The sequence below is a fragment of the Gallinula chloropus genome, assembly GCF_964237585.1.
Source record: "Gallinula chloropus genome assembly, chromosome: 8".
Classification (NCBI taxonomy): Eukaryota; Metazoa; Chordata; class Aves; order Gruiformes; family Rallidae; genus Gallinula; species Gallinula chloropus.
The window spans coordinates 2,870,496-2,894,016 of NC_140093.1; the positions used below are offsets into that span (position 1 = coordinate 2,870,496).

At 51.0% G+C, this 23,521-nt stretch overlaps 1 protein-coding gene across 1 annotated transcript in view; it reads left to right on the forward strand.

Annotated features, from left to right (window-relative positions):
- The window catches only part of ARHGEF4 (Rho guanine nucleotide exchange factor 4), a gene marked incomplete at both ends in the record, with an annotated part of 96,905 nt that extends 83,671 nt beyond the window's left edge, over positions 1–13,234 (forward strand). The window contains 9 exons of the mRNA XM_084267444.1: positions 813–992; positions 3,531–3,725; positions 4,712–4,891; positions 5,483–5,715; positions 9,742–9,871; positions 10,325–10,456; positions 11,434–11,677; positions 12,159–12,236; positions 13,077–13,234. Of these exons, the coding sequence (XP_084123570.1) occupies positions 813–992; positions 3,531–3,725; positions 4,712–4,891; positions 5,483–5,715; positions 9,742–9,871; positions 10,325–10,456; positions 11,434–11,677; positions 12,159–12,236; positions 13,077–13,234 (1,530 nt within the window). The remainder of the gene's footprint in view (positions 1–812; positions 993–3,530; positions 3,726–4,711; positions 4,892–5,482; positions 5,716–9,741; positions 9,872–10,324; positions 10,457–11,433; positions 11,678–12,158; positions 12,237–13,076) is intronic.
- Between the last annotated feature and the right edge of the window lie 10,287 nt (positions 13,235–23,521).

The window sequence follows — 23,521 nt, forward strand, 5'->3', positions numbered from 1 at the left end:
TCTGAGAAGCCTCTGCATGGACTCTGCAGGTGTTGAAATTCAGAGGAGACTCTGACACAACAAACCTGTGGCACCAGGCAGGCGCTTCTGTTGTAGCAGCCAGCAGGACCAGCCTACTGATGCACTGCAGCACCATAGCTAAGAATGGTTCAGGATGGCACTAGGCAGGTGTGGACACAATCATGACTGTGCTCACGAACCCACTCACAGCCTCTAGCCATGTGGGTTGTTGTTTGGGTTGGGTTGGGTTGGATGTTTTAGTTGTTGGTGATCTTTTTTTCCTGGAGCAGGCCCTCTGCGGGACATGGGGTGAACAACCATTGTCCCCAGGCGTAATTACTTAAACTCTCTGGGTGACTTAATTTAAGCAGCTTAAGTGCTAAGTGTAACCACCTTAAGGACTTAAGATTCTGTGCATCCTAGGCTACCTCTGAGGCCTCAGAATGCTTTCTGTTCTGAAGTATGTCTTCAAACAATGATGCTCAAGGTTTTATGTCAAGGCTTTCCAAAGCAGGGCTGGACTGGCAGCACAGGAGCATCCTCCACCAGTGTTGTGTCCCTGAGCCTTGTTTGCTGGCTGAGGGAGTCACCAAATTTATGTTCTTTACGTGTACCATGGCCCAGTGATTCTGAGTAAAGGTTGTTGAGGGCAAGGTCAGTTGGAGCAGCTGCCAGACTAGCACCAACTCCTTTTATGTTGCCCTATCAACACTTGTTTGGTTCAGCAGCAGTGGGGTGAAAGCTGCAGCCACACTGGGTGACTGCACTGCTTTTTTGAGGGGAGCTTACGGTTTGACTTGTTCTGTCTGCAGCTCATCAGTGATGGCAGTGTGGTGTATGCAGAAGCCCTCTGGGACCATGTCACCATGGATGACCAAGAGCTGGGATTCAAGGCCGGTGATGTCATTGAAGTGATGGATGCTACCAACAAGGAGTGGTGGTGGGGGAGGATTCTGGACAGCGAAGGCTGGTTTCCAGCCAGCTTTGTACGGGTAAGAGCTTGATGTTTCTTTATGGCTTTCTATTAGCATCAAGTGTTTCTTTTTCTCCAGATTTAGTGTTCTGTAGTAACTCCTGAGCACTTTCACTGCTAAATATAGTTGGTTCAACATGTCTTGTCACTATTCCTCTACACATGGCTATGGTACACCAGGCTCTCCTGGCTGAGCTGCCACCAGTGTGCAGAAGGTCCCTACTGACATGAGTAAATCAGCACAAGGGTGGTTCAGTTCCAGTCTCAGGAGCTGAGCTGTCCAACTGGGGAGCTGCCTGCATGGTAGTTTGCAGCCTGGGCTCCTCCTTACCCATATACAAATTTTTGTGCCCAAGCACACAGATCCCTGTCAGGACCGAGCAACAAACACTCCTAGAAGAATCCCAGGTGCAGCTGGCAGAGGTTTCCTCTCCAGTGTCCACTTCAGACAGGGTACATGACCATGGCACCAAATTTAGCTTTCTCCATCTGGTGCTGGGTCCAGTGCAATGCCACATCCCAACGTGGGGACTGTGACTCATGCATGCACCTTCTCTTAGCCCTGGTGTTTTCCAAGCAGGCTGCGGCCCAGCACTGTATTCCAGGCATTTAAAAACAGACAGAAAACCCACCAGATATGTCTTGGAGGTCATGTGGGGCAACTGATGAGGAGGGAGACATAAAATGCTAATACTTGTGGGCCAAGACTCTCCCCAGGTGCCAGCTACAAAGGCATATAGAAATAGCTCTGTACAGCAGCCCAGCCACTCCCGGCTGTGCATGGCAGAGGCCGAACTGGTTCCCAACAGAGTATTGTGAAATGCATCTGAAGTCTCTGTGCAGGTCGGGGGTAAAGCAAGAGTCTGGGTAACTGCTGCGTGCTCTTTCCTGCTGTGAGGAGCAAGGCTTTTTTCCAGTCCTTGGGCTGGAACGTTGCTGTGCACTCACCCTCTCAGGGCAGGCTCCTGGGGCTGCAAAGCAGTGCCTGAGGGCAGAGATTCTCAGCCCTTTAGCTCTTGATCCGGGTCACTTCAGATCACAAGTGACCCAAAACCAGGTGAGGCACCAGAGGAGGTGACATGAGGTGATCTGTCTGCAGCAAGAGTCCTCCAAGAAGTGGGGCAGGTAGTGCTGTAAAAGTTTTGCAATGCCATTAGAGATTGCAGGGGACAGTCGTGCTGGGTAGTTGTTACAGACAGGGGAGGTTTTTGCCAGGAAGATTACTAGGGCCAAGCTCTCGGCACTGGTGGGGAGTGGAACTGTTTTTTTTGCAGTCAAAACACAGGAATATTTTTTTCCTTCGTGTTACTGATAAGTTGACTTCTTGTGCTGGCTGGCACAAACCTGCAATAGCATTTCAGAGGAAGGCTGAGGACTGCTAGCCATTAGGGATGCAGCGTGACAGGTTCGTTTAGCAGAGTAATTACAGCACTTACTCAAGCATCTCAGTGAAGATTTTTGGCTAATTATCACTTGGCTGGTACGCCTGGGGACTTGGGTTACTCCACACAAGTTTCAGGCCAAGGTCTGAGTTTCAGACTAGCCAAAGTTCTGCTCACAGTGAAGGAAAACCAGGATGCCACGTCCTGAGGGCTTCCCCAGCCGTGAACGGTGAGTAAATGTAGTCTGTTCCTACGCTGACAAGGGATGGTTGTGCTCTGGGTTGTAGGTAGATTTATGTATCGAGTGGTGAGTGAGCCTGCCTACAAGAAACTGCATTAAAAGTTTAAAGCAGTTCTGTGGTGTTGTACACAGGCAACTCCAGTGTTTGTCATTCTTTCTACTGTGTACAAAGTATTCCCATGAGCACTCTAAGAGCTATGATGCTACTACATTAAAATAAGCTTCTGAGTGAAATGCACTGATAGCTGCCTGCTAGTGACTGAGGTACTCGGGTACTGCTGGCAACACAGCCTTGGTGGGATGGTGTTGCCTCCAGAACGCTGATCTTCCTCTGCTCATGCTGTGCTGCCATCTGATGGGCACTGCAGAGGAACCACACAGCCTTGTAATGTAATGCCATTCCCTACCACACATATATATGCCTGCTGGCATCTGTATCTGCCTGTATATTAACAATAAATTATCTTTAAATAATCTTGGGGAAGCAGATGCTGAGAGGCCATCTGTTATTTGTGTGAGAACAGTAACGCTATACAAAACCCCAGTTATTCACTGGTTCTCCCCACCCCTCGCACCCCTGGCAAGGCCCTAAGCAGATTTCACTTGATAAACCATTTCTTGTCCTGATTTTGTGTGTAAGCTTCCTGGACTTCTGTCTACAAGAGATGCCTGCTAAAAACCACCCATGTCACACAGCAGGGGCTGCTGTGGCTTGAAAATACCCTCCCCAAACTGCCTGTCTGTCCATAGCTTCTCTGAGGCGGGGGGTGGTGGTGGGGGAAGAGATGCCTACAAGTAATACACATGTAGCAGCCCTCCTCACACCTTATCCTAGTGCAATCTTTGTCTGCCAGCCAATTGTCCCAAACTCCTTTTCCTTGGAGGAGTCATGCTTAGCAATGCAAATGGTGAACATCTTGTGTGTCTGGCACAGCTCCGAGTAAACCAGGATGAGCCCATGGAAGATTATCCCCTGAAAGTAGAGGGTGGCAAAGAGGACGACTCCAGCAGTGGCACCCGACGCTTTGGGATGGGGCAGACCACCAAAGATCAAATGAGGACCAATGTCATCAATGAGATCATAAGCACAGAAAGAGACTACATCAAGCATCTGAAGGACATTTGTGAGGTAAGGGAATAAAGGGGGACATGACTGTAAGACCTTACGTGAAGGCTGTGTGGCTCATTCTTGCCCAGCGAGCAACCCTAAGCAGGAAACTTTCCTTTTCTGAAAAATGAGACTGTTTTTCCATTGCCATCTCCTCTGCTGAATGGTGTTGCATGCTCAGAAACCAGAAGACAATTCATTACAGCGATATCCCAAATGCCTCTGTATTTGGAGCACCCGCTTGGGCTCTGATTAAATGGAATTAATTGAATTTCCCAAGCCATAGACAACTAAAGGTCTAGCATTGCTGTCCTCTTTAACACGTGTTCTGCAGTAATACAGGCTGCAGCTCCAGCCTTCAGGCAAGTCATGCTCAGATAAAAACAACTGGGGAACATTCAGCCAATTAGGGCTTTCACCTGCAAATATGCTGAGTGTTGAGACACCTCTTATGGAAAAGACACTCTGGGGTAAATGAAGATGATGGGTCAGAGGTTTGCATGACTGCAGTTCTCCACTGACACAAAAAAGCCTCCCGGGAGAGCTGCTGGGGCAAAGCAGCACAAGGAACCAGCCTTTCCCTCCCGGAGTGCCCTCTGTGGTTTTTTTGCTCTCCATCTCCCTGGATCAGACAGGCATTTCCAAATGTGAGCATCCAAAACAGATCCACAACTGGATTTAATTGGCCCGAATCTGTCAGTGGAGCAGTGCTGGGGTCAGAACACCCTGCAGACAGATAAAGGTGTCTCTAACAGGAGACCAAGCTCCTCTGGGACACCTGCAAGTGTGGATTACAGTATCGTTTCAGCCAGTGACATAAATGTGGCTTAGATTCTATTTCCATCATGGTTTTGGTCACATTAGAAGGAATAATAGCTAAAACAGGGTGAGCTGTGGAGGAAAAGGGTACAGGTACATGACCACCTGACTACAGTCTGTGGTATTTTCTGTTGATAACCAAAATGGAGCAAACACCCAGGAAGCTTTCCAATTTGGTTTCCTCCCAGGGTTACATTAAGCAGTGCCGCAAAAGAGCTGACATGTTTACAGAAGATCAGCTGAAGACAATCTTTGGGAACATTGAGGACATCTACAGGTGCCAGAAGAAATTCGTTAAAGCACTAGAGAAGAAATTCAACAAAGACCACCCACATTTGAGTGAGGTTGGCTCCTGCTTCTTGGAATATGTAAGTAACTTTGACTTCATGGGAAGGGGTAGCTGAGCATGGATTAAGCCAGAGGAATTAGAGATCAATCTGTTAGAACTGAAGCTCTTGTTAAAGAATCCCACCCAACCAAAGTAATCATCACCCCCCTCCTCATTACCTCCCAACCAAACATCCTCCAGCTCTTGTGGCTGTGGAAAGACCATTTTGGAAGTGCCTGGGGTTCTGCGCACCATGTTCCCTGCCAGACTGTGCTACTGCAGAGAATGTAGCTTGATTCCAAAGTCTTGAGCTGGACCCTTGTTTACAGCTCTGGTATCTTCAGGTCAGTACAGGATCAGCAGCTGCTGATCTGGTCAGTAAGCCCACAGGCTGGAATTCCAGGTCATGGCCCCGTCTCCCAGATAAGCTGCCTGTACTGTAACTCATTACACACCCTGCCCAGCCCCAGCTTTAGGCCCGTGGCTTCCAAGCCTGGGGAAAACACAAATGGCCAAGCAGCCCCCAGTGATACAGGAGTAGCACCCACAGGTGAATGCACGGAAGCAGCTGGAGCCAGGCCAGCACCTAACAAACAAACACAGACAGTAAATCCCTTCACTTCCCCTGCAGCAAACCGAGTTCCAGATATACTCTGAGTACTGCAACAACCACCCCAACGCCTGCATGGAGCTGTCCCGCCTCACCAAGGTGAACAAGTACGTCTACTTCTTCGAAGCCTGCCGCCTGCTGCAGAAGATGATCGACATCTCTCTGGACGGGTTTCTGCTGACTCCGGTGCAGAAAATCTGCAAATACCCACTGCAACTGGCAGAGCTGCTCAAATACACCAACCCCCAGCACAGGTAGGTCAGTGGAGGGGGACAGGGGACGAGACTGGTCTTGCGGAAGCGGACTTGGGCAGAATCAAACATGGAGGGCAGCGTGCCAAAAGCAGCTGATGCCACAACACTTCTGTGTCACCTTGTACAAAGCAGGAAAGGAAAAAAGGTATTTTTCCATTGCAGCTCCCTGTCTGTGTTAGACCTGGAGTTGCAAAGGCCACCTCATAATGGTGCTTTTCTTGTGTATTTGGCCCACATATCTGTGATACCAGCACACACACACCCCAGCACACACACCCACGAGCATGCACGCACACACCCACCAGCATGCTCACGCACACACCAGAACGCCTGCACACACACACCAGCACGCGCGCACACCCACATGCAAGCACCCACACACCCACACCCCGCGTGCATGCACTCATACCCACCCGCGTGCGCCCACACACCCACGCGCGCGCCCACACAACCGCACGCGCACCCACCCGCATGCGCACCCACCCGCACGCGCGCGCACAAACCCGCGTGCGCACACCCACTCACCCGTACGCGCACCCACACCCGCACGCGCACAAACCCGCGTGCGCACACCCACTCACCCGTACGCGCACAAACCCGCGTGCGCACACCCACTCACCCGTACGCGCACCCACACACCCGCGCACAAACCCGCGTGCGCACACCCACCAACCTGCGCGCGCACAAACCCGTGTGCGCACACCCACTCGCCCGTACGCGCACCCACCCGTACGCGCACCCACACACACACCCACCCGCACGCGCACAAACCCGCATGCGCACACCCACCCGCACGCGCACCCACACTCCCGTGCGCGCACACTCCCGTACGCGCACCCACACTCCCGTACGCGCACCCACACACACACCCACCCGCACGCGCACAAACCCGCGTGCGCACACCCACCCACCCGCGCGCGCACAAACCCGTACGCGCACCCACACACCCGCGGGCGCACACCCACTCGCCCGTACGCGCACCCACACACCCGCGCGCGCACACCCACTCGCCCGTACGCGCACCCGCACAAACCCGCGTGCGCCCACCCGCGCGCGCACAAACCCGCGTGCGCACACCCACCCGCACGCGCACCCACACTCCCGTGCGCGCACACTCCCGTACGCGCACCCACACTCCCGTACGCGCACCCACACACACACCCACCCGCACGCGCACAAACCCGCGCGCGCACACCCACCCACCCGCGCGCGCACACCCACTCGCCCGTACGCGCACCCACACACCCGCGCGCGCACACCCACTCGCCCGTACGCGCACCCGCACAAACCCGCGTGCGCCCACCCGCGCGCGCACAAACCCGCGTGCGCACACCCACCCACCCGCACGCGCACCCACACTCCCGTGCGCGCACACTCCCGTACGCGCACCCACACACACCCACCCGCACGCGCACAAACCCGCGTACGCACACCCACCCACCCGCACGCGCACAAACCCGTACGCGCACCCACACACCCGCACGCGCACAAACCCGTGTGCGCACACCCACTCACCCGTACGCGCACCCACACCCGCACGCGCACAAACCCGCGTGCGCACAACCACTCACCCGTACGCGCACCCACACACCCGCACGCGCACAAACCCGCGTGCGCACACCCACCCGCGCGCGCACAAACCCGTACGCGCACCCACAACCCGCACGCGCACAAACCCGCGCGCGCACAAACCCGCGCACACCCACCCACCCGCGCGCGCACAAACCCGTACGCGCTCCCACAACCCGCACGCGCACAAACCCGCGTGCGCACACCCACTCGCCCGTACGCGCACCCACAACCCGCACGCGCACAAACCCGCGTGCGCACACCCACTCGCCCGTACGCGCACCCACAACCCGCACGCGCACAAACCCGCGTGCGCACACCCACCCGCGCGCGCACAAACCCGCGTGCGCACACCCACCCACCCGCACGCGCACAAACCCGTACGCGCACCCACACACCCGCACGCGCACAAACCCGTGTGCGCACACCCACTCACCCGTACGCGCACCCACACACCCGCACGCGCACAAACCCGCGCGCGCACACATACCAACCCGCGCGCGCACAAACCTGTACGCGCACCCACACACCCGCACGCGCACAAACCCGCGTGCGCACACCCACCAACCCGCGCGCGCACAAACCTGTACGCGCACCCACACACCCAGCACGCGCACAAACCCGTGTGCGCACACCCACTCGCCCGTACGCGCACGCACCCGCACGCGCACCCACACTCCCGTACGCGCACCCACACACACACCCACCCGCACGCGCACAAACCCGCGTGCGCACACCCACCCACCCGCGCGCGCACAAACCCGTACGCGCACCCACACACCCGCACGCGCACAAACCCGGCTGCGCACACCCACTCGCCCGTACGCGCACCCACAACCCGCACGCGCACAAACCCGCGTGCGCACACCCACTCGCCCGTACGCGCACCCACAACCCGCACGCGCACAAACCCGCGTGCGCACACGCACCCGCGCGCGCACAAACCCGCGTGCGCACACCCACCCACCCGCACGCGCACCCACACTCCCGTGCGCGCACACTCCCGTACGCGCACCCACACACACCCACCCGCACGCGCACAAACCCGCGTGCGCACACCCACCCGCACACGCACAAACCCGCGTACGCACACCCACCCACCCGCACGCGCACAAACCCGTACGCGCACCCACACACCCGCACGCGCACAAACCCGCGTGCGCACACCCACTCGCCCGTACGCGCACCCACAACCCGCACGCGCACAAACCCGCGTGCGCACAACCACTCACCCGTACGCGCACCCACACCCGCACGCGCAAAAACCCGCGCACACCCACCCACCCACCCGCGCGCGCACAAACCCGTACGCGCTCCCACAACCCGCGCGCACACAAACCCGCACGCGCACCCCCACACCCACCCACCCGCACGCGCACCCAAACACCCGCACGCGCACCCCCACACCCACACCCGTACGCGCACCCACACACCCGTGCGCGCACACACCAGCATGCACACACACACACAGTTCTGCGTTAAATGCTTCTGGTGAGCATGGTGTTGGAAACTTTCTCCCCGAAGCACTGGTAGAATATTTCCCAATGTCCCTGTGACTGACAGGGCTGAGCAGTGGGCATGAATTCTGCCCAGTGGGAAGCTCTGGCCTACAGCAGTCAAGCCCCACACTCTTAGTGCCTTATCCGCACTAGCTCAAAATCCTCCAAATCCATTGCTCATTTCAGGGGGCAGGCACTGCCCTCAGCTGAAGTAACTCTGTCACTTAAGCATGTGAAATTATTAGCTACAGAAATCAAGCATGAAAAAAATAAAGCTTTTAGCCTTCCTACTTACAGCACTGCTATTTCTCAGAGTGGGTTTACGCGTGCTCTGTAAGCGTGATGCTGCTCTGAAGCTGACCTCTTAACAGAAAACTCCTCAGTGCAGTGCAGAGGTGTTTGAAACTTGTGTTAGAAACAGGTTGTGCAGAACAACAGCTCCTTTCCAGCCATGCCACACTCAGCAGAGGTGGCTGATGGCAGCAGGTGCTGTGCGGAGGAGGGTAGCCCAGCTTCTGTCCTATCGTTCCACACTAAACATTGGCTCCTATCCGAATAGAAGCCAGTTACTACTGACCTGCCTTGCCTAAGCCTGACAGCATCAGTCCTTGTAAGAAAAATACAGCGTGCAGAATCTATGGTATTATGTTGTGGGAAAAGATCCCAAGGCTTGGAAAGTCCTGGAGGATCTTCCAGCAACTCGTAGTTCCACCTCTGTGGCTGAATTTATTTGCTTACCCCCTCCCTGCCACAAATTTGGCTGGAATTTGGTACAAGGCTGTAAGCTGCCCACAGACACACGTACCTATAACTTCCAGTACAAACCATCTGGGGGAACTCAAGTGGCAGTCAGCACTTCTGCTCCCCAGCCCAGGCCATGCTGGACTGGGCTCCTTTGGAGCCTGGGTACACGACACACCGGTCAGTTTGTGGGGCTAACACCTCTGCCCTACCCCAGGGATTTTAAAGACGTGGAAGCCGCCTTAAACGCCATGAAGAATGTTGCTCGGCTCATCAATGAGAGGAAGCGGCGGCTGGAGAACATCGACAAAATTGCTCAGTGGCAGAGTTCAATAGAGGACTGGGAGGTAAGAGACTTCCCTTCTCCATGACCTGTATGATGTAAAAAGCAATAATGATGTCATCAACTGAATATACCAACCCAGTGATGCGCAGCCCAATGTCTCATCACCTGGAGGCAATGCCCAGCTAATGCCTGAGCCAACCCCACCTCCCAGGCAACCTCCCCCTTACCTCTGGGGCATGACAGCATACAGTATGCAGTGTACCTTTGGCTAGCTGGGGTCAGCTGGCCTGGCAGTGTCCCGTCCCAATGTCTTGGGCTCCTTCCCCCTGCCCACTGGCAGAACAGTATGAGAAGGTGAAAAGCCCATGTCTGCTTGGTACCAACTAAAAAGCCGTGTGTTATCAACACTGTTTTCATCCTCAAGCCAAACCACAGCACTGGACCAGAACACAACTGGCTGGCTTCTCCCCTTGTCACATGGCTGTGCCCAACCTGTTCTTTGTACTGTTCTCAGGGTGAAGATGTCCTAGTCAGAAGCTCAGAACTCATCTACTCTGGGGAATTAACCAAAATCTCCCACCCTCAGGCCAAGAGCCAACAGAGGATGTTCTTCCTCTTTGACCACCAGCTTGTTTGCTGCAAGAAGGTAACCACACCAGCCACGCACAAATGCCAAGTATTACACTGCTACAGAATTTCAGTGAATGCCTTTGTTTGCTGAACACTTCCTGGCATCGTACATACGTGCTTCTGGCACAGAGACCTTTTTTTTATGTGCAGTAGTTGCAGCCTTTTCTCTGCCATCCTGGTGTGGCCTGTGCTCCTGGCTGTAGCAGTAAGCCACAGAACTATGGCCTGGCTCTTACAGCAAGAGAGGAAAGTGCTGCACTGCTTCTGGCACATGCAACTATTTTACACAACTCAAACATTTTCATTTAAATATGTTTTCTCCAACTGTCACATGAAATTAGAATGTCATTCAGCTTCGATGATGAGTTGTGGGCCCTGTCAGTAAGACAATATGAACATCACGTAAGGCTAGAAGTACATCCTGTGCTATTTTTCATAGCCTAAGTTATAAAACAAACCTTACTTCATAAAGCAAATGATCTTCCAGACTTCAGTTAATTTTCCAGGATTTCAGACCTGACCATACCCCTTCTGCATAACCCATGGGAAAGAGGCAGCCACAGGTAACTCAGCTGTGAGACCCTCACTGGTTTAGCCCTGCTCTCAAATTTATGTGGCAACACAAAAAAGCCTAAAAGCCAATTAGGATTTCTTCTTATATAGCTTTCTAATTGTCACTGTAGGATTCAAACACCATTTTCTGACTCTGGCTTAATGAGGCCTTGGTCTAACAACACAGGCTTGCTTCTTGTTCAGAGCTCTTTGGGGCAGCTGATAGCCCACAGCAGGTGATGCCCTTCCTGACCCCACCCCTAGAAGCAGCTATTCCCCTCACTGCCAATGGTGTCAGCTCATCGACAGCTCCATACTCTGCTGTGCTGTAGATTCAAATCCACTGTCAGGTTTTCCATACAGGACTGGAAGAGTAAATGCTCCATCCTATCACAGGCAGGGACAGAACATCTGTATGTGTCTGTGTAATCACTCTTACAGGACCTTCTGCGTCGAGACATCTTGTATTATAAGAGTCGGATCAACATGGATGATATGGAGATCCTGGATGTAGAGGATGGGAAAGACAAGGACTTCAACATCAGCGTGAAAAACGCGTTCAAGTTGCAGTGCCGCGACACGGAGGAAACGCACCTGTTCTGCGCGAAGAAGCCCGAGCAGAAGCAGCGCTGGCTGAAGGCCTTTGAGAACGAAAGGAGACAGGTGCAGCTCGACCAGGAGACAGGTACGGGAAGCGAGCCGGAGAGGCAGCAGGCTTTTCCCTTCGCTCGTCAGTACCTCACACAGGCAGCTGCAGTTACTCTGCAGTACAGTGTGAGCCCACAACTTGGCAATAACTATACAGAACATGTTCAGTCAGGAGTTTTCATTGTGAAAGAGGGTTTTCATCACTTTGCCCAAATCCTGCTTAATTCAGACATGCGATCCACGCATTGAACCCCAGCTAGTCTGGAGCAAAGCCAGGGCAGGGAGGGGGTGGAGGGCAGGCAGTAAGCCTTGCATGAGAGGTGGGAAGGAGCTGTGCAGTGCAGCACAGGCTGGGGGAGCAGTGTGTGCCCCTTCCAGCTTTGGGAGTAATTTTAGCTTGTGACCTCTCATCTCAGGCATCTTCCTACCCCTGCATTTCCCACACTGCCTAGGCTGGTGTCTTCCTGTGAGATACAAAATGACAACCTGCTGTTGACAAACTCTGTTTTATCTTCAAGGCTTTTCAATCACAGAGGTGCAGAAAAAGCAGGCGATGCTGAATGCCAGCAAGCAGCACCACACTGGGAAGCCTAAGGGTGAGTCACAGCCACGCAGGTAAATGCTGCTAGACCTGGGAGCCGGGGGTGGGCCCTGGTTCTACACAGAATACAGGAATAGTGCCAGTGAGGTGGCATTAAACTCTGGCAAAAGCCAGGGGTGAGCTCTGAGGTGACAATCTATCTGCAGCACAGCTCCTAGCAGTCTCAGGCCCCAGCCCTAACCACAGGCCAGGCGCTTTGTGCCCAGCTGCTGAGCACTACGCCACAAACCACTTACATACACACAGGCAGCTTCTGGTCAAAGGCTCATTCACAGCCTTGCCCTAGAAGCTGGGCTCTCCAAGCTGTGCAGCAAGCCCTTTATGGAAAGGCAACATTAATTTTGTCGTAATCCCACTGATGCAGAGAGGGTCATAAAGGTCCCTGCAGCGGGGCCAGCCCTGCCCAGGCTGCTGTGCCCAGGATTTTGGCTGACTATTTAAATCCAGGTACGATGGCATGACAAAGTGGTTCCGTGCACGGAATCCCATAAGCCAGCCCTGCCTGCAGGCACTGGCCACTACCATTCAGCCATCCAGTGCAGGAAGCTGTAACAGGTGACAGAGGCACATGGCATCAGCGGTGTCTCAAAGCACCCACGGGCACCAGCTAAGTTTGTCACTGAGGAGACGCTGCAGCTTTCCAGCCCTGCTGCCAGGCTCCCTGCCAGTTACGCTTCACACTTCTGGGACAGTGTCATCTCCAATCCTAAAAGGCAGTGCTGAAACTGAGGGGAATAGAAAGACAAACACAATTCACCCCCCTGCAGCTTTGTCAGGGACTGGGCCAGGGAGCTGTGCTCAACTAACATGCTTCCCCATCTCCTCCTCATCACAGCCGTCACCAGGCCATACTATGACTTTCTGATGCGTCAGAAGCATCCAACTCTGCCTACCACACTCCCTCAGCAGCAAGTCTTCATGCTGGCAGAGCCCAAGCGCAAGCCCTCGAACTTCTGGCAGAACATCAGCAGGCTGACGCCCTTCCGGAAGTAAGGGCAGCCCCGTGTTTGTGCCTGAACCCCTTCTGAGAAAGCACTTTATCCGTCAGTCCTGGGAGGTGGAGCCCAGGTTCTTCCAATCCTTTGTTTACAGAGGATGGCACACGTGCTCCTGCCTTCCCTATTTATTTCGCAGACTGACCGCACTGGCTCCGAGGTGAGACACGGGTGTGTGCTCACACACCTGCATTTGTGCGGTGCCATGGAGCCAGGCTTGCACAGCGCCCCGGAGGCAGCTTCCAGGAAGAGCTCACAGGAGGGAGCCCGACAGACTGAAAAGACCTGTCCTGTCGGCTGTACTTTGACTCACTCCTTCCCGCCGTGACCCCTCCCGCTGTCTGGCAGCTGATCCGCCTGCCAGCGCCGTGTCCACTGACGTGCTCAGAGCAGCACTCCAGTCGCTGACACGATGCGTTTCCACGGAGGAATGACCCCCTCTGCTCCCGGCCCGCCCCCACGCCCCACGTTTCTCAGAGACATGATCCTCCTACACCCGTCTACCCACCTGGGTCAGCCTCCGCAGGCACTCAGACGAGACAGCAGTGAGTACCGCACTGTGACCTCCTTTCCTCTGGTTCACCACCACTGAAGAACTATCGTACATTGAACTGTGCCAATCAACCTGCAGCATGAGTAAAGTTCAAGAATCTCTCTAGTGGGTTTGAGTTACTTTAAAGTTAGAGAAAAAAAAATGTGCCTAATTAATACCATACTCAATTCCTTAGCTCCTCGCCTGTCATTCTGCCATATTTCCTGGCCAATGAAAATGCTCATTGTTTGTAATGTGTTTATTTATGGTAAAAATCAGAACTGTGTATTTTGTAAGTCTGTAATTGTTCTTGTCAGATGTTGTTAACTTGATGCCTGTTTTGTCTGTTTTTTGGGTTTGGTTTTTTTTTTTTCTTTAATAAGAAAGGTCAATATTTGCAAACCCAGCTCCAGAACTCAGAGTCTGCAACTCAACTCTGAAAGCCTAAAACCCACAATTGTTATGCAAACTCCCAGGGTGTCACTACAGGTTTTTGAGACCTTTAAAAAAAAGTGGGAAGCCACTTTGAAGAGGCCTAAGTTTGGCATTGAGAGCCTCACTTGAAGTACCCAAGTTTCAAACTGTGGCCAAAAATAAGTAATTTAAACCTTGGTTAGCAGAAGGAACGATTTGCCTTACCATAGCCAGAGTTAGAAGCCATACTGACTGAATTCCCTAGCTTAGGAAGCAAGCCACCTGCTCATTCCAACACCCAGCTAGTGAGAGTGAGCACTAACTGCAGAGCTCAGAGGCCAGTGTTTGTTGATGCTGTAGCTGACCAAAGTCTGGTCATCCAGGGATATCCGAATTCAGTAGCATGTACAAAGTCATTCTTGCACTATGTTTCCCTCCCCCAGACCAGGGGCAACATTTAATTTCATAAAGAAACTTGTAAAAGTGATGCTCAGCCTGTGTTTGTCTCCACCATGTCTATCCGTGTGAACTTGTTTCTCTTCAACATCACTATAGTGATTCTGCTCTTGCAGCTTAATAACTAACAGGCTCACCAGCAAGGCTCCAGCTCCCAGCTAGTTAGTTACATGGAAAACATGGCTAGGACACCTCAGAGCTGCAGGGCCACTTGGAGCAATATGGAATTTAAGAGTAACAGCAAACACCAAGAAGCAAGAAACACACTTGAAGGAGAACATAGTTGCTCCTCCTGGAGGCTGCCCACCCCCGCAGCCTGCTCCCTGTCCTTCCTGGGAGAACACACAGTGCCATGTTCTTCTCTTAGGCAAGACCAGTTGTGACATCATCATTCAATACAGTCCTACAGAGTGGTGACCAGAGACAGACACACACGCACACACCCCATGCAGAAGCACAAGGGATGTTTGCCCATGGAAAGCGTGCATCTCTCTCCCAATGCAAGACAGGAACATGGAGCTCACCCTACTGGAAGCAGAAGCTTGAGATGTCACCTCACAGGGTCCTGAATCAGCACAGCTACAGGTCTGCCATTAGTGAAAAAATTAAATACAAAAACCCCAACTGCCCCCCCCTTTAATTCCTTACTGGCATGCAGCAGTTGGGAAAACAAGCCCGTGGGCCCTTGCAGGAGTGGCCATCAAACACTGCCCAGACAGGTGGGGCGTGTGTGAGAATAAACCAGCCGCCACTAATATCCAGCCCTTGCTGGTGCGTTACAGCAGCACTATCAGCCTTACCCTGGTCAGCCTTGCCCAACCTGAAATAACCAGCCAACCAACCAAAGCCCCACAAGAACCCACCCACCAAATGACCCTGTTCCCACCAATGCACCAGTTAGCCAATGCCCTTTTACACCACCAGTCACCCCCACACCACTGCCCACGCACTAGCCCTTCACCTTTCAGGGGCACAACCCTATGCCTGCTGCCTAAGGCACAAGCTTAAGCCCAAGATGTGCTGCTTCCACTCCACACCCCCCGCCTCCCCCCCCACCCCAGCAAGGCCATGCTCCAGGGGGATGTTGCTAACTTACCCTTGCTGTATCACCCCAGCCCAACTGGGGTCAAACAGGCACAGCCAGCACCCCCAGTAACAGCAGGCAACTGTGAGTTTTGTGTTTACCCCAAGTGTCTGCACCCACCTTCCCCTGTCCATGTTTGTTTTGATTGGCCAGGAAGAAACATCTGTTGGCACAGAAATAATCAATTTTCTGAGCTTATCAGCATTGCAGTCATAGGGGAGGAATGCTGGATTGGACCAGTGAACCCGAGGCTGGAAGGGACTGTGGGACAAGTTCCCCCCAAACCCACACCCCTCTCAAGAACAGCCCTGCTGTGAAGCTGCATGAGGCTGCTCATGGACTTGTCCAGTTGCCACCTGCATGTGCTCAAGGACAGTGATTTTCCCCCAACGCCTCTCTGGGTCCATTCAGTAATACCTCACTGCCCCCATTCAGAAAAAGCTCTCACCTCCACTGTTTCCCTTGCTGCAACTTCTGGTTTAATGTGCAAGTTGCTTTATACGCTCAGCTTTATGTCTACACTGAAGTCACTCCAGTCCAAATCTGGACCTACTGTACTGAAACAGGGTGGCGGTGGCACAGTAACCTGAAGTGAAGCAGCTTTAAAGGGCAATAAAAAGCCACCCCTGCCCTCCCCGTGAAAACACACTTAAGCAACTACTCTTAATTACCTGTGCAGCAATACTCTGAATGGTGTATATGCAGCAAGTTGCTTAAATGAGCAGTTTGGCCTCTTGTCCAGAACTTACGCCATGCCTGACCAGTGCACACAAAAGAGGTAGAGAGAAACAGATAGAAGTCATTCTAACTGCCAAACCAGACCTCTCTGGCCAAACCAGCTGATGAAGTTATTTGTTTCTGGTGGGGAGAAACAGAATTTCTGCTCACCTATCATGTCTTCAGTTGGGATTCTAGTCTTGCAAGAAACATTTGGAGCTAGGATCCGACCCCCTATGCAAGACTGACATCAGGTACACAAGCTGGTCACACTGAAAAGGTGGAATCCTCGTACCACAGTAGGTGGAATTCCAGCAGCAACAGGTAAGAATCAGACTCACTTTGCTCAGCACACCTACCCAGGCAGTGGCATGCCAACACACCGCTTTGTAATGCTGAGGAGGACACGCCATCCTTTACTTCCCAATTCTTTAGCCACAAAAGCTATTTCCTGAGCAAACTGTACCACATCGCTGGGTTTAAATTATTAGACACACAAAATGTACCTCGTCCCCCAAGTCACAGATTAAGTGGTAAAATGTACGTGTGTTAGACAGTGGTAAGAGACTAACCAGCACCCCATCCCCTCCTCTTCACCCTGGCATCTGGATTTTGGACGGAGTCCTTTGTATTACACAGTTACCAGGGATGACGTGTGTGTAGGACAGAAAGCATCTGTGTACAAGGCCATCATCTATCTAGAACCTGTAACAGGGGTTTCTGGGATGTGAAAAACAGGTCAAGTACAGCTTGTGTTCTGAGCACAACAGACAACACAATCTTACCAGATTCACAAGAAGAGTCCATGCGAAGCATGAAAAAGCAGCACCTGCTCCTCCTCCTCTGGAAAGGAACCTTCTGCATGGCCAGAAATGCAGGTTTTCACATGAAATCAACTGAAGGTCCCAACATGAGTCTGAACAGCTGGATAGCAGCAGCTAACTACCAACAACAGTACTTCTGAACCGAGTTACACAAAAAGGACAAGAAGATTTGATCTGGGGTGGTTTGGATTTGGTTGCTTGGGGGTTTTTAGGGGTTTTGGCTGTGTCTTTCCCCCCCCTCTGTACCTATCTGTCTAGGAAGCTTCTTGTGTAAAGAGCCATGTTTCTTCATGAGCAGAGTCTGCCCTGATTTCACTTGGGCAAGATGGACACAAATTATGTGAAGCATGTGATCGACTCGGAAGGATGTGCTGACAGTACCAGCAAAATGAAGAGACCCAGAGGCTGCTAAACAATCTGAGTTTCAGCTCTGACAAAAAAACCCAATTCTCTCCTTTAAACCATTAGTTTGGAATAAGTGACTCAGAAAAGGTGGGTGTATGTGTTAGAAAAATGCCTATGCTGCAATTTTTGATAGCATTTAAAGCAGCACGAACTGTCTCTGCACTAAATCAAAGCAAGAACCAGAGCCACTCTCACAGAGCAGCCAGTAAGATCTGTTTTGGCCGTTACCTGAGGACTGATGGGGTGTGGGGTGGGGAGGAATCCTGTTTGTCTGGCCTAGTCCATCTCCTCGCTGCTACATGCTCAGGTCATTCCAGCTGCCCAGGGTCCAGATCTGCAAAACCAGCAGGTCCATCTGTCACCCAGAAGCCCCATGACACACAGACTGCCTGCTGCTGGGTGTCCAAACAGCGTCCTGGAAACATCAAAGCCAGGTCTCCCTGTCACTGATGGGGACATCTGAAAACCGAGGCACCTACAAGTAACAGACATTCCAAGAGCATTTCAACTTCAGACTGAAAGTGCTACATTTCTTGGGATGCCAAAAATTAGCTTTTCTTAATAAAAAGGCCTGTCATCTTTTGCAATATATGTCAAATATCAGGCCATGTGCCTCTCCAGATGTACTGCGATGGAAGCACACCTTCATGGTGTCAGTCTGGCCGCTGATTTTAAATACCAGTCTCCTGAACAAGTACTGTACTACTTGCTACACAGACTGCTTAAGAACTTTGTCAGCATCTGTGAGGCATTACAGCTTCCAGCAAGTGCTCATTTCTTATTTTACTGTTATAACTTCAGTCATTTGAGTCTCATGTCAAGTTTTGCCATGTACCTGCTAGTGAGGGTTATACAGCACTGCCGCAGCTGTTTGCACAGTGAATCTGGTAGTACAGCAATTCCTCAAGCTTTAAGAACAGAGCTGCTCACACTTCATTCAATTACTGGAACCTCAGCCTGTACCTGCTGCTACTGAAATTTAGTACCACAGCAAGCAGGACTTGCCATTGCTACCAAGGAGTAGCAGTACCACGTTGGTAGGATCATAAGGTCTCAACTCCCATGCCCTATACCAGCCTACCAGAAGAACGTCCCTGTCCCCAGAGCTCCCAGCCTAAAAGCTGTAGGGTCAGGTCTTCAGGTAAGTAACAGGTTAAAGACTAACAGCTTTTGGTAGTGGAAAGAAATCAATTAAAAAATGCTTTCAGATGACTTCAACTCACCGAAGGTGCTGTGGTGTTCTTTTAGTTTGGCAGCGCAGGGGAGAGAATCAGCCTTCAAAGCAGCAGAGACAACTCCACATCCCATTTCAGAGCTAGGCTAACCCAAGGAGGCTGTCACAAACCTGACATGGCAGAAGCCAGAACACACCCCTGAGTCTTTCCACCGAGCACTACGCAGATCTGGGTGGGGTGTCAGAGGAGGGCTGACCAGGAGCTCAAGAACAGCAGTGACCTGGGTCTCCCCTGACTTGCTGTTCAGAGACACACAGCTTCAGGCCAAGGGATGCTCCTTCCCGGCTCACAGCAATCCCACCCTGCTTGCCTGGGGATTAACACCTTGCACCACACTTTGGTTCTCACCCTGTCTCCCACATTTCCTTAACAACAGCAGCAACCTACATTACTGAAGTCCCGTGGCTTTGGCAGTGCTGGTGGTTTTAAGAAAAATTCAGGCTGCTGGTTCTTTTCCTGTGACACTCCTGACATTTTCCCTCCTGTAACACCACTCCTCTCTGCACGCAGTGAGCTTTTCTTTTGCACAACTTTGCTACCAAAGCAGCAGCCTGTTTTACAGCCTGTGCAAATGAAATACCTGTGATCCTTAACCCCGACTTGTATACCTTTGTGTGCGATTGTTTACATGTCCATTTGTGAGATAGGAAATAAACACACTATCAACTTTACTCTTGTCTAATCCTGTAATCCTCCCATAGAACATTAACTACTGAGTGTACAAAATAAGCCTTTACATCAGCCATAATCAAATGGAGGGTGTAGCAGTATTCTGCTCTGAAGTTCCTTCTATCTGTCCACCCCCCTTCTCCTCAGGGCAACAGCCTGCCTGCACATCCTTTACCTGGGTTTGGTATTTTTCTGCTTTACCCTCCAGCAACAATACACTCACCACCTAAATCCCACCACAAGGAAAACCTTACCCCAGCACCAGCCACATCAGCACCAAAAGAGGGAACAGCATTTGGCATCAACCACGAAGTTCACGCAATCACAACTCTTCCAGTAAGGCTGGCAAGAGCAAAACTGCAGGGGGTGTGTCCCCTCCCTCTCTGAAGCATCACCTTGTCGATGCAGTTTACCTTCTGTCTCACAGGAACAAGCACTGCAGAACACTACAAAACAGATTAACAACCACAAAAGTGAAGGTCCAGCCACACCAGTCTAAGCTGATGGTTGGGCTGCTCAGTCTTCTCAAGTTCACATGTGAAGTAGCTCTGAGCCCACTGAGGTCGTTAGCTGTGACTACCTGTACTCATGAGGCTCAGCCTTCCCTTTGGGTCTGCCACTCTCTCCACAACACAGACAAAACAACTTCCTGCAGCTACCAGAGACCTCTTACTGCTCTACAATTATTTTTTTAAAATTTGATTTTAAAGTAGTCCCATGGACCCCCTTCAACTCTGGATGACTGTGACAGGATAGCTAATAGCCTAAGGAATTTTGAAGTAAAATCCAGGCGATTGTTTAGCTTCCCCATACAAATCAGACATTTTATCCATGTGATGCAGTAGCACCCTCTACCCCAGCAGTATGACACACAGTTCCCACAAAGAAAACCTCCCAGGTAAGTAATAATCAGCACATCACTCCTGATTCCAGGGAAGTTCACCAACAGAACTATTTCTGTTACTTTGCCTGCAGCAAGCCATGGAGTTTAGAACCTAGAACAAGATGTTAGAAAAAGCAAACTTTCTTTTTGTCCATAATTAGTTACTTGCCTTATTTCCAACAATCACTAACCAAGGGAGTTCTTAATCAACACATCTATCCTTCACAGCCAAGAACTAACAGCCACTCATCACAAAGTGGGAGAGTAACGTGCATCCCAGTGTCACTGCAAAAGGAACCACAAGAGGGTAAAGAAATCACCATGTTACTGACTCACCATTGTGGTAGTTCTCCAGTTACATTTTAAAACAAGAAACAAACACCACGTACAGACTTAAACAAATTCAGTACTGTGTTGCTGTGAGTGCCAGATACAGTACAGAGCAATTGTTCACAACAGACCACAAGAACAGCTACACTGGAATCCCCCCAGTTCAATAATGATCAGCATCATTAAAAGGTATTTCCCTTTATATCCTCCCAGATTCCAGCAATCCACTGGTTTGAACTTCTACCAGCTCCAGTGATCTGCAGAACCACCCCCAAACCTATCTCCCTGTAAAGTAAGAGATCCCAGGACAACTGCCCAGCAATTAGCCTGAGGTAAAATGCACTGAACCAATACCTGTTCATGGGATTGCTAGTGCTTGAATACTGTTTCAGAAGCTCAACTATTTGACTGAACAAAAAACCCAACCCCACAAGACCTGTAGCAATAATCTCAGAACCCAAACACTATCCCTGGGGATCAATACAGTTACTGACATTACACCTTCCTCTTCCACATGCGCTGCCTTTCACAGGAACGTTACCAGGTAAGTTATTGTTATTTTTGGAGACCTACAAGAAATGAAAATCGCTGGTTAGTTCAAACAGTTATGTTCCTCCCAATATAGATAGTTTCATTTTAACATTAGTGCCACTTGCACCCACCCACACTCTAAAGAAATAGGAAACACCACCGACACCTCACACCTACTCAATTCTATTCCTTCAGAGGAACACTCAAGACGCTGATTTGTAACAGCTTTCTGCCCAGGCCTGTCACCTCTGAAACAGCACTGATTTGCTACCAAGTAAGTGCTAAAACACCGTGATAGTTTACATCTGTGCCATTTTTCCTTGTTTTAAGCTATAAAAAAATGAAACCACAAAGCCCAGGAAATACCTCAGAGGGATGAGGCAGGGTTGCACTACCTTTACCAGACTCTTAGGCAGGGTAACTTGGAGCAGCTCACTCCCCCCTGGGAAGCCTCTACTAAGTCTGTTAGCCATGAAGAAACCAACTCAAATGTTTTGCTTTGCTTCAAACAATCTTCACATTTCATTAGCTGAAAGAGTTTAAACACGGGGCTGCTGCCCAGCCACAGAATCTTTTCTACAAGGTGTCACCAAAGACGGCAGGAAAAAAAACACGATAAGCAACACAAGTCAATCTTTATTGAAAACTGAAGTATTAATACATAACAATTCTTGTTACAATAAACGTGCTTTTAAGAATTTAAATCTGAGCTCATCTACTCATTGAATTGCATAAAAAATAAAAAAAGTATGAATTTTCACAATTGAACTGGCTCAGAATGGAATCTCCACTCTTGGTGTTGATGCGATAGTTCAATGCAGGAGTGAGTGATGCCTTAAAACTTATTCTGGAAGACAACATTGACCTAAACTTGAAAAAAAAAGTACCAATACAACTGTTCTTAAGACAGTTTTTTAAAAAAAAGTCAAAAAAAGGAAACCTGTGTCTATTCATAATAAACATGGAGAACTATTACTGGGGCCTCTTGTACTTCCATCGCATGCACTCACTTTTTCAAATCGTAGACAGGAGGGCAGCCAATAATAGCATTACAATAAAAAAACCCACTAACAAATCCATTCTACTTAAAACAAGTCTGTACAGCAGCCAGCTAAAAAGCTTTCCCAGTTTGCCTGCTAAGTGCCCAAAAGTCACAACAGTTTAGTAAAGTCACGTTCACTTTCTCGGTGTTGAAACTTCAGAGCCCATCAGCTGTTAACAATATTTTGTTTAATCACAAATGGACCCTCACTACCTGTGGAATTCAGATGTTTCAGTTCTATTCAACCCACACAAGAAAAGGTTTCCTTGTCCCCAGATAAGCACTGCTCCTCTTCCCTCTTCTTTCTACAATGCACCTTACTTTTCTCTCAACTCCCCCAGACAGAGGCGTACACGGGCTGCTCAAGGAGCCCCCCCTACTCCAGAGATCTCAGAACAAACTCGATTCTTGGCGAGGCTCGATGCACAGAACTACCCTACCTTTGCTGCAGCTGTTCCTATTAACTGGCATCCCTACCCTGTCCAATCCGAGGGTCTCTGGCAGGAAGCTCAGCATTGGTAGCGTTCAGGACTAGAAAGCTGATGCTTCTTGACCAGAACAATCCGAATGAGCTTAAATCTCTGTCTCTCGGACAGATGTTCACAAACAGCATGACCCAAGGAGTGACAGGTTGCTTGTGACCCTCTGCACATGCCCAGGGTGGCCAGTGACACCGGTTGGAGAAGGCTGGACACGGACCTGCCTGTTTCCTACCGCTGAAGCGCAAACCTCGTCCTGAGCAACCACGGATTACCGCGCAGAGGCCACAGCATCCGTCCTCCTTCCCACAAGCTCCAGCTGAAGCATCACTATTGCTCGTGTTCCTAAGACAGGCCATTTCACACACGTGGTATTGACTACTCTCTGGTATGAGTTTAGGCCTACAGTTAAGCGGTATTGGATCGCTGTGCTTGTCTATTCAAGAAGTATGTTCTAAACCCAAACGGATGGCATGTAATACTGTGCTTCAGCACCAGGAAGCCAGTCAGTTCTGACCACCCCTTGCTCCTACACCTTGTGTGGCCTTACTACCCAAGCAGCAGTGAAGCCAGAACACTCCATGAAGAGTAGTCAACGTTGAGTACCCTGGTATACAACTCTGTACCATGAACTATTCTCAGACAACACTAAGATGTGGTGGTGGTGGTGTTTTGTGTTGTTTT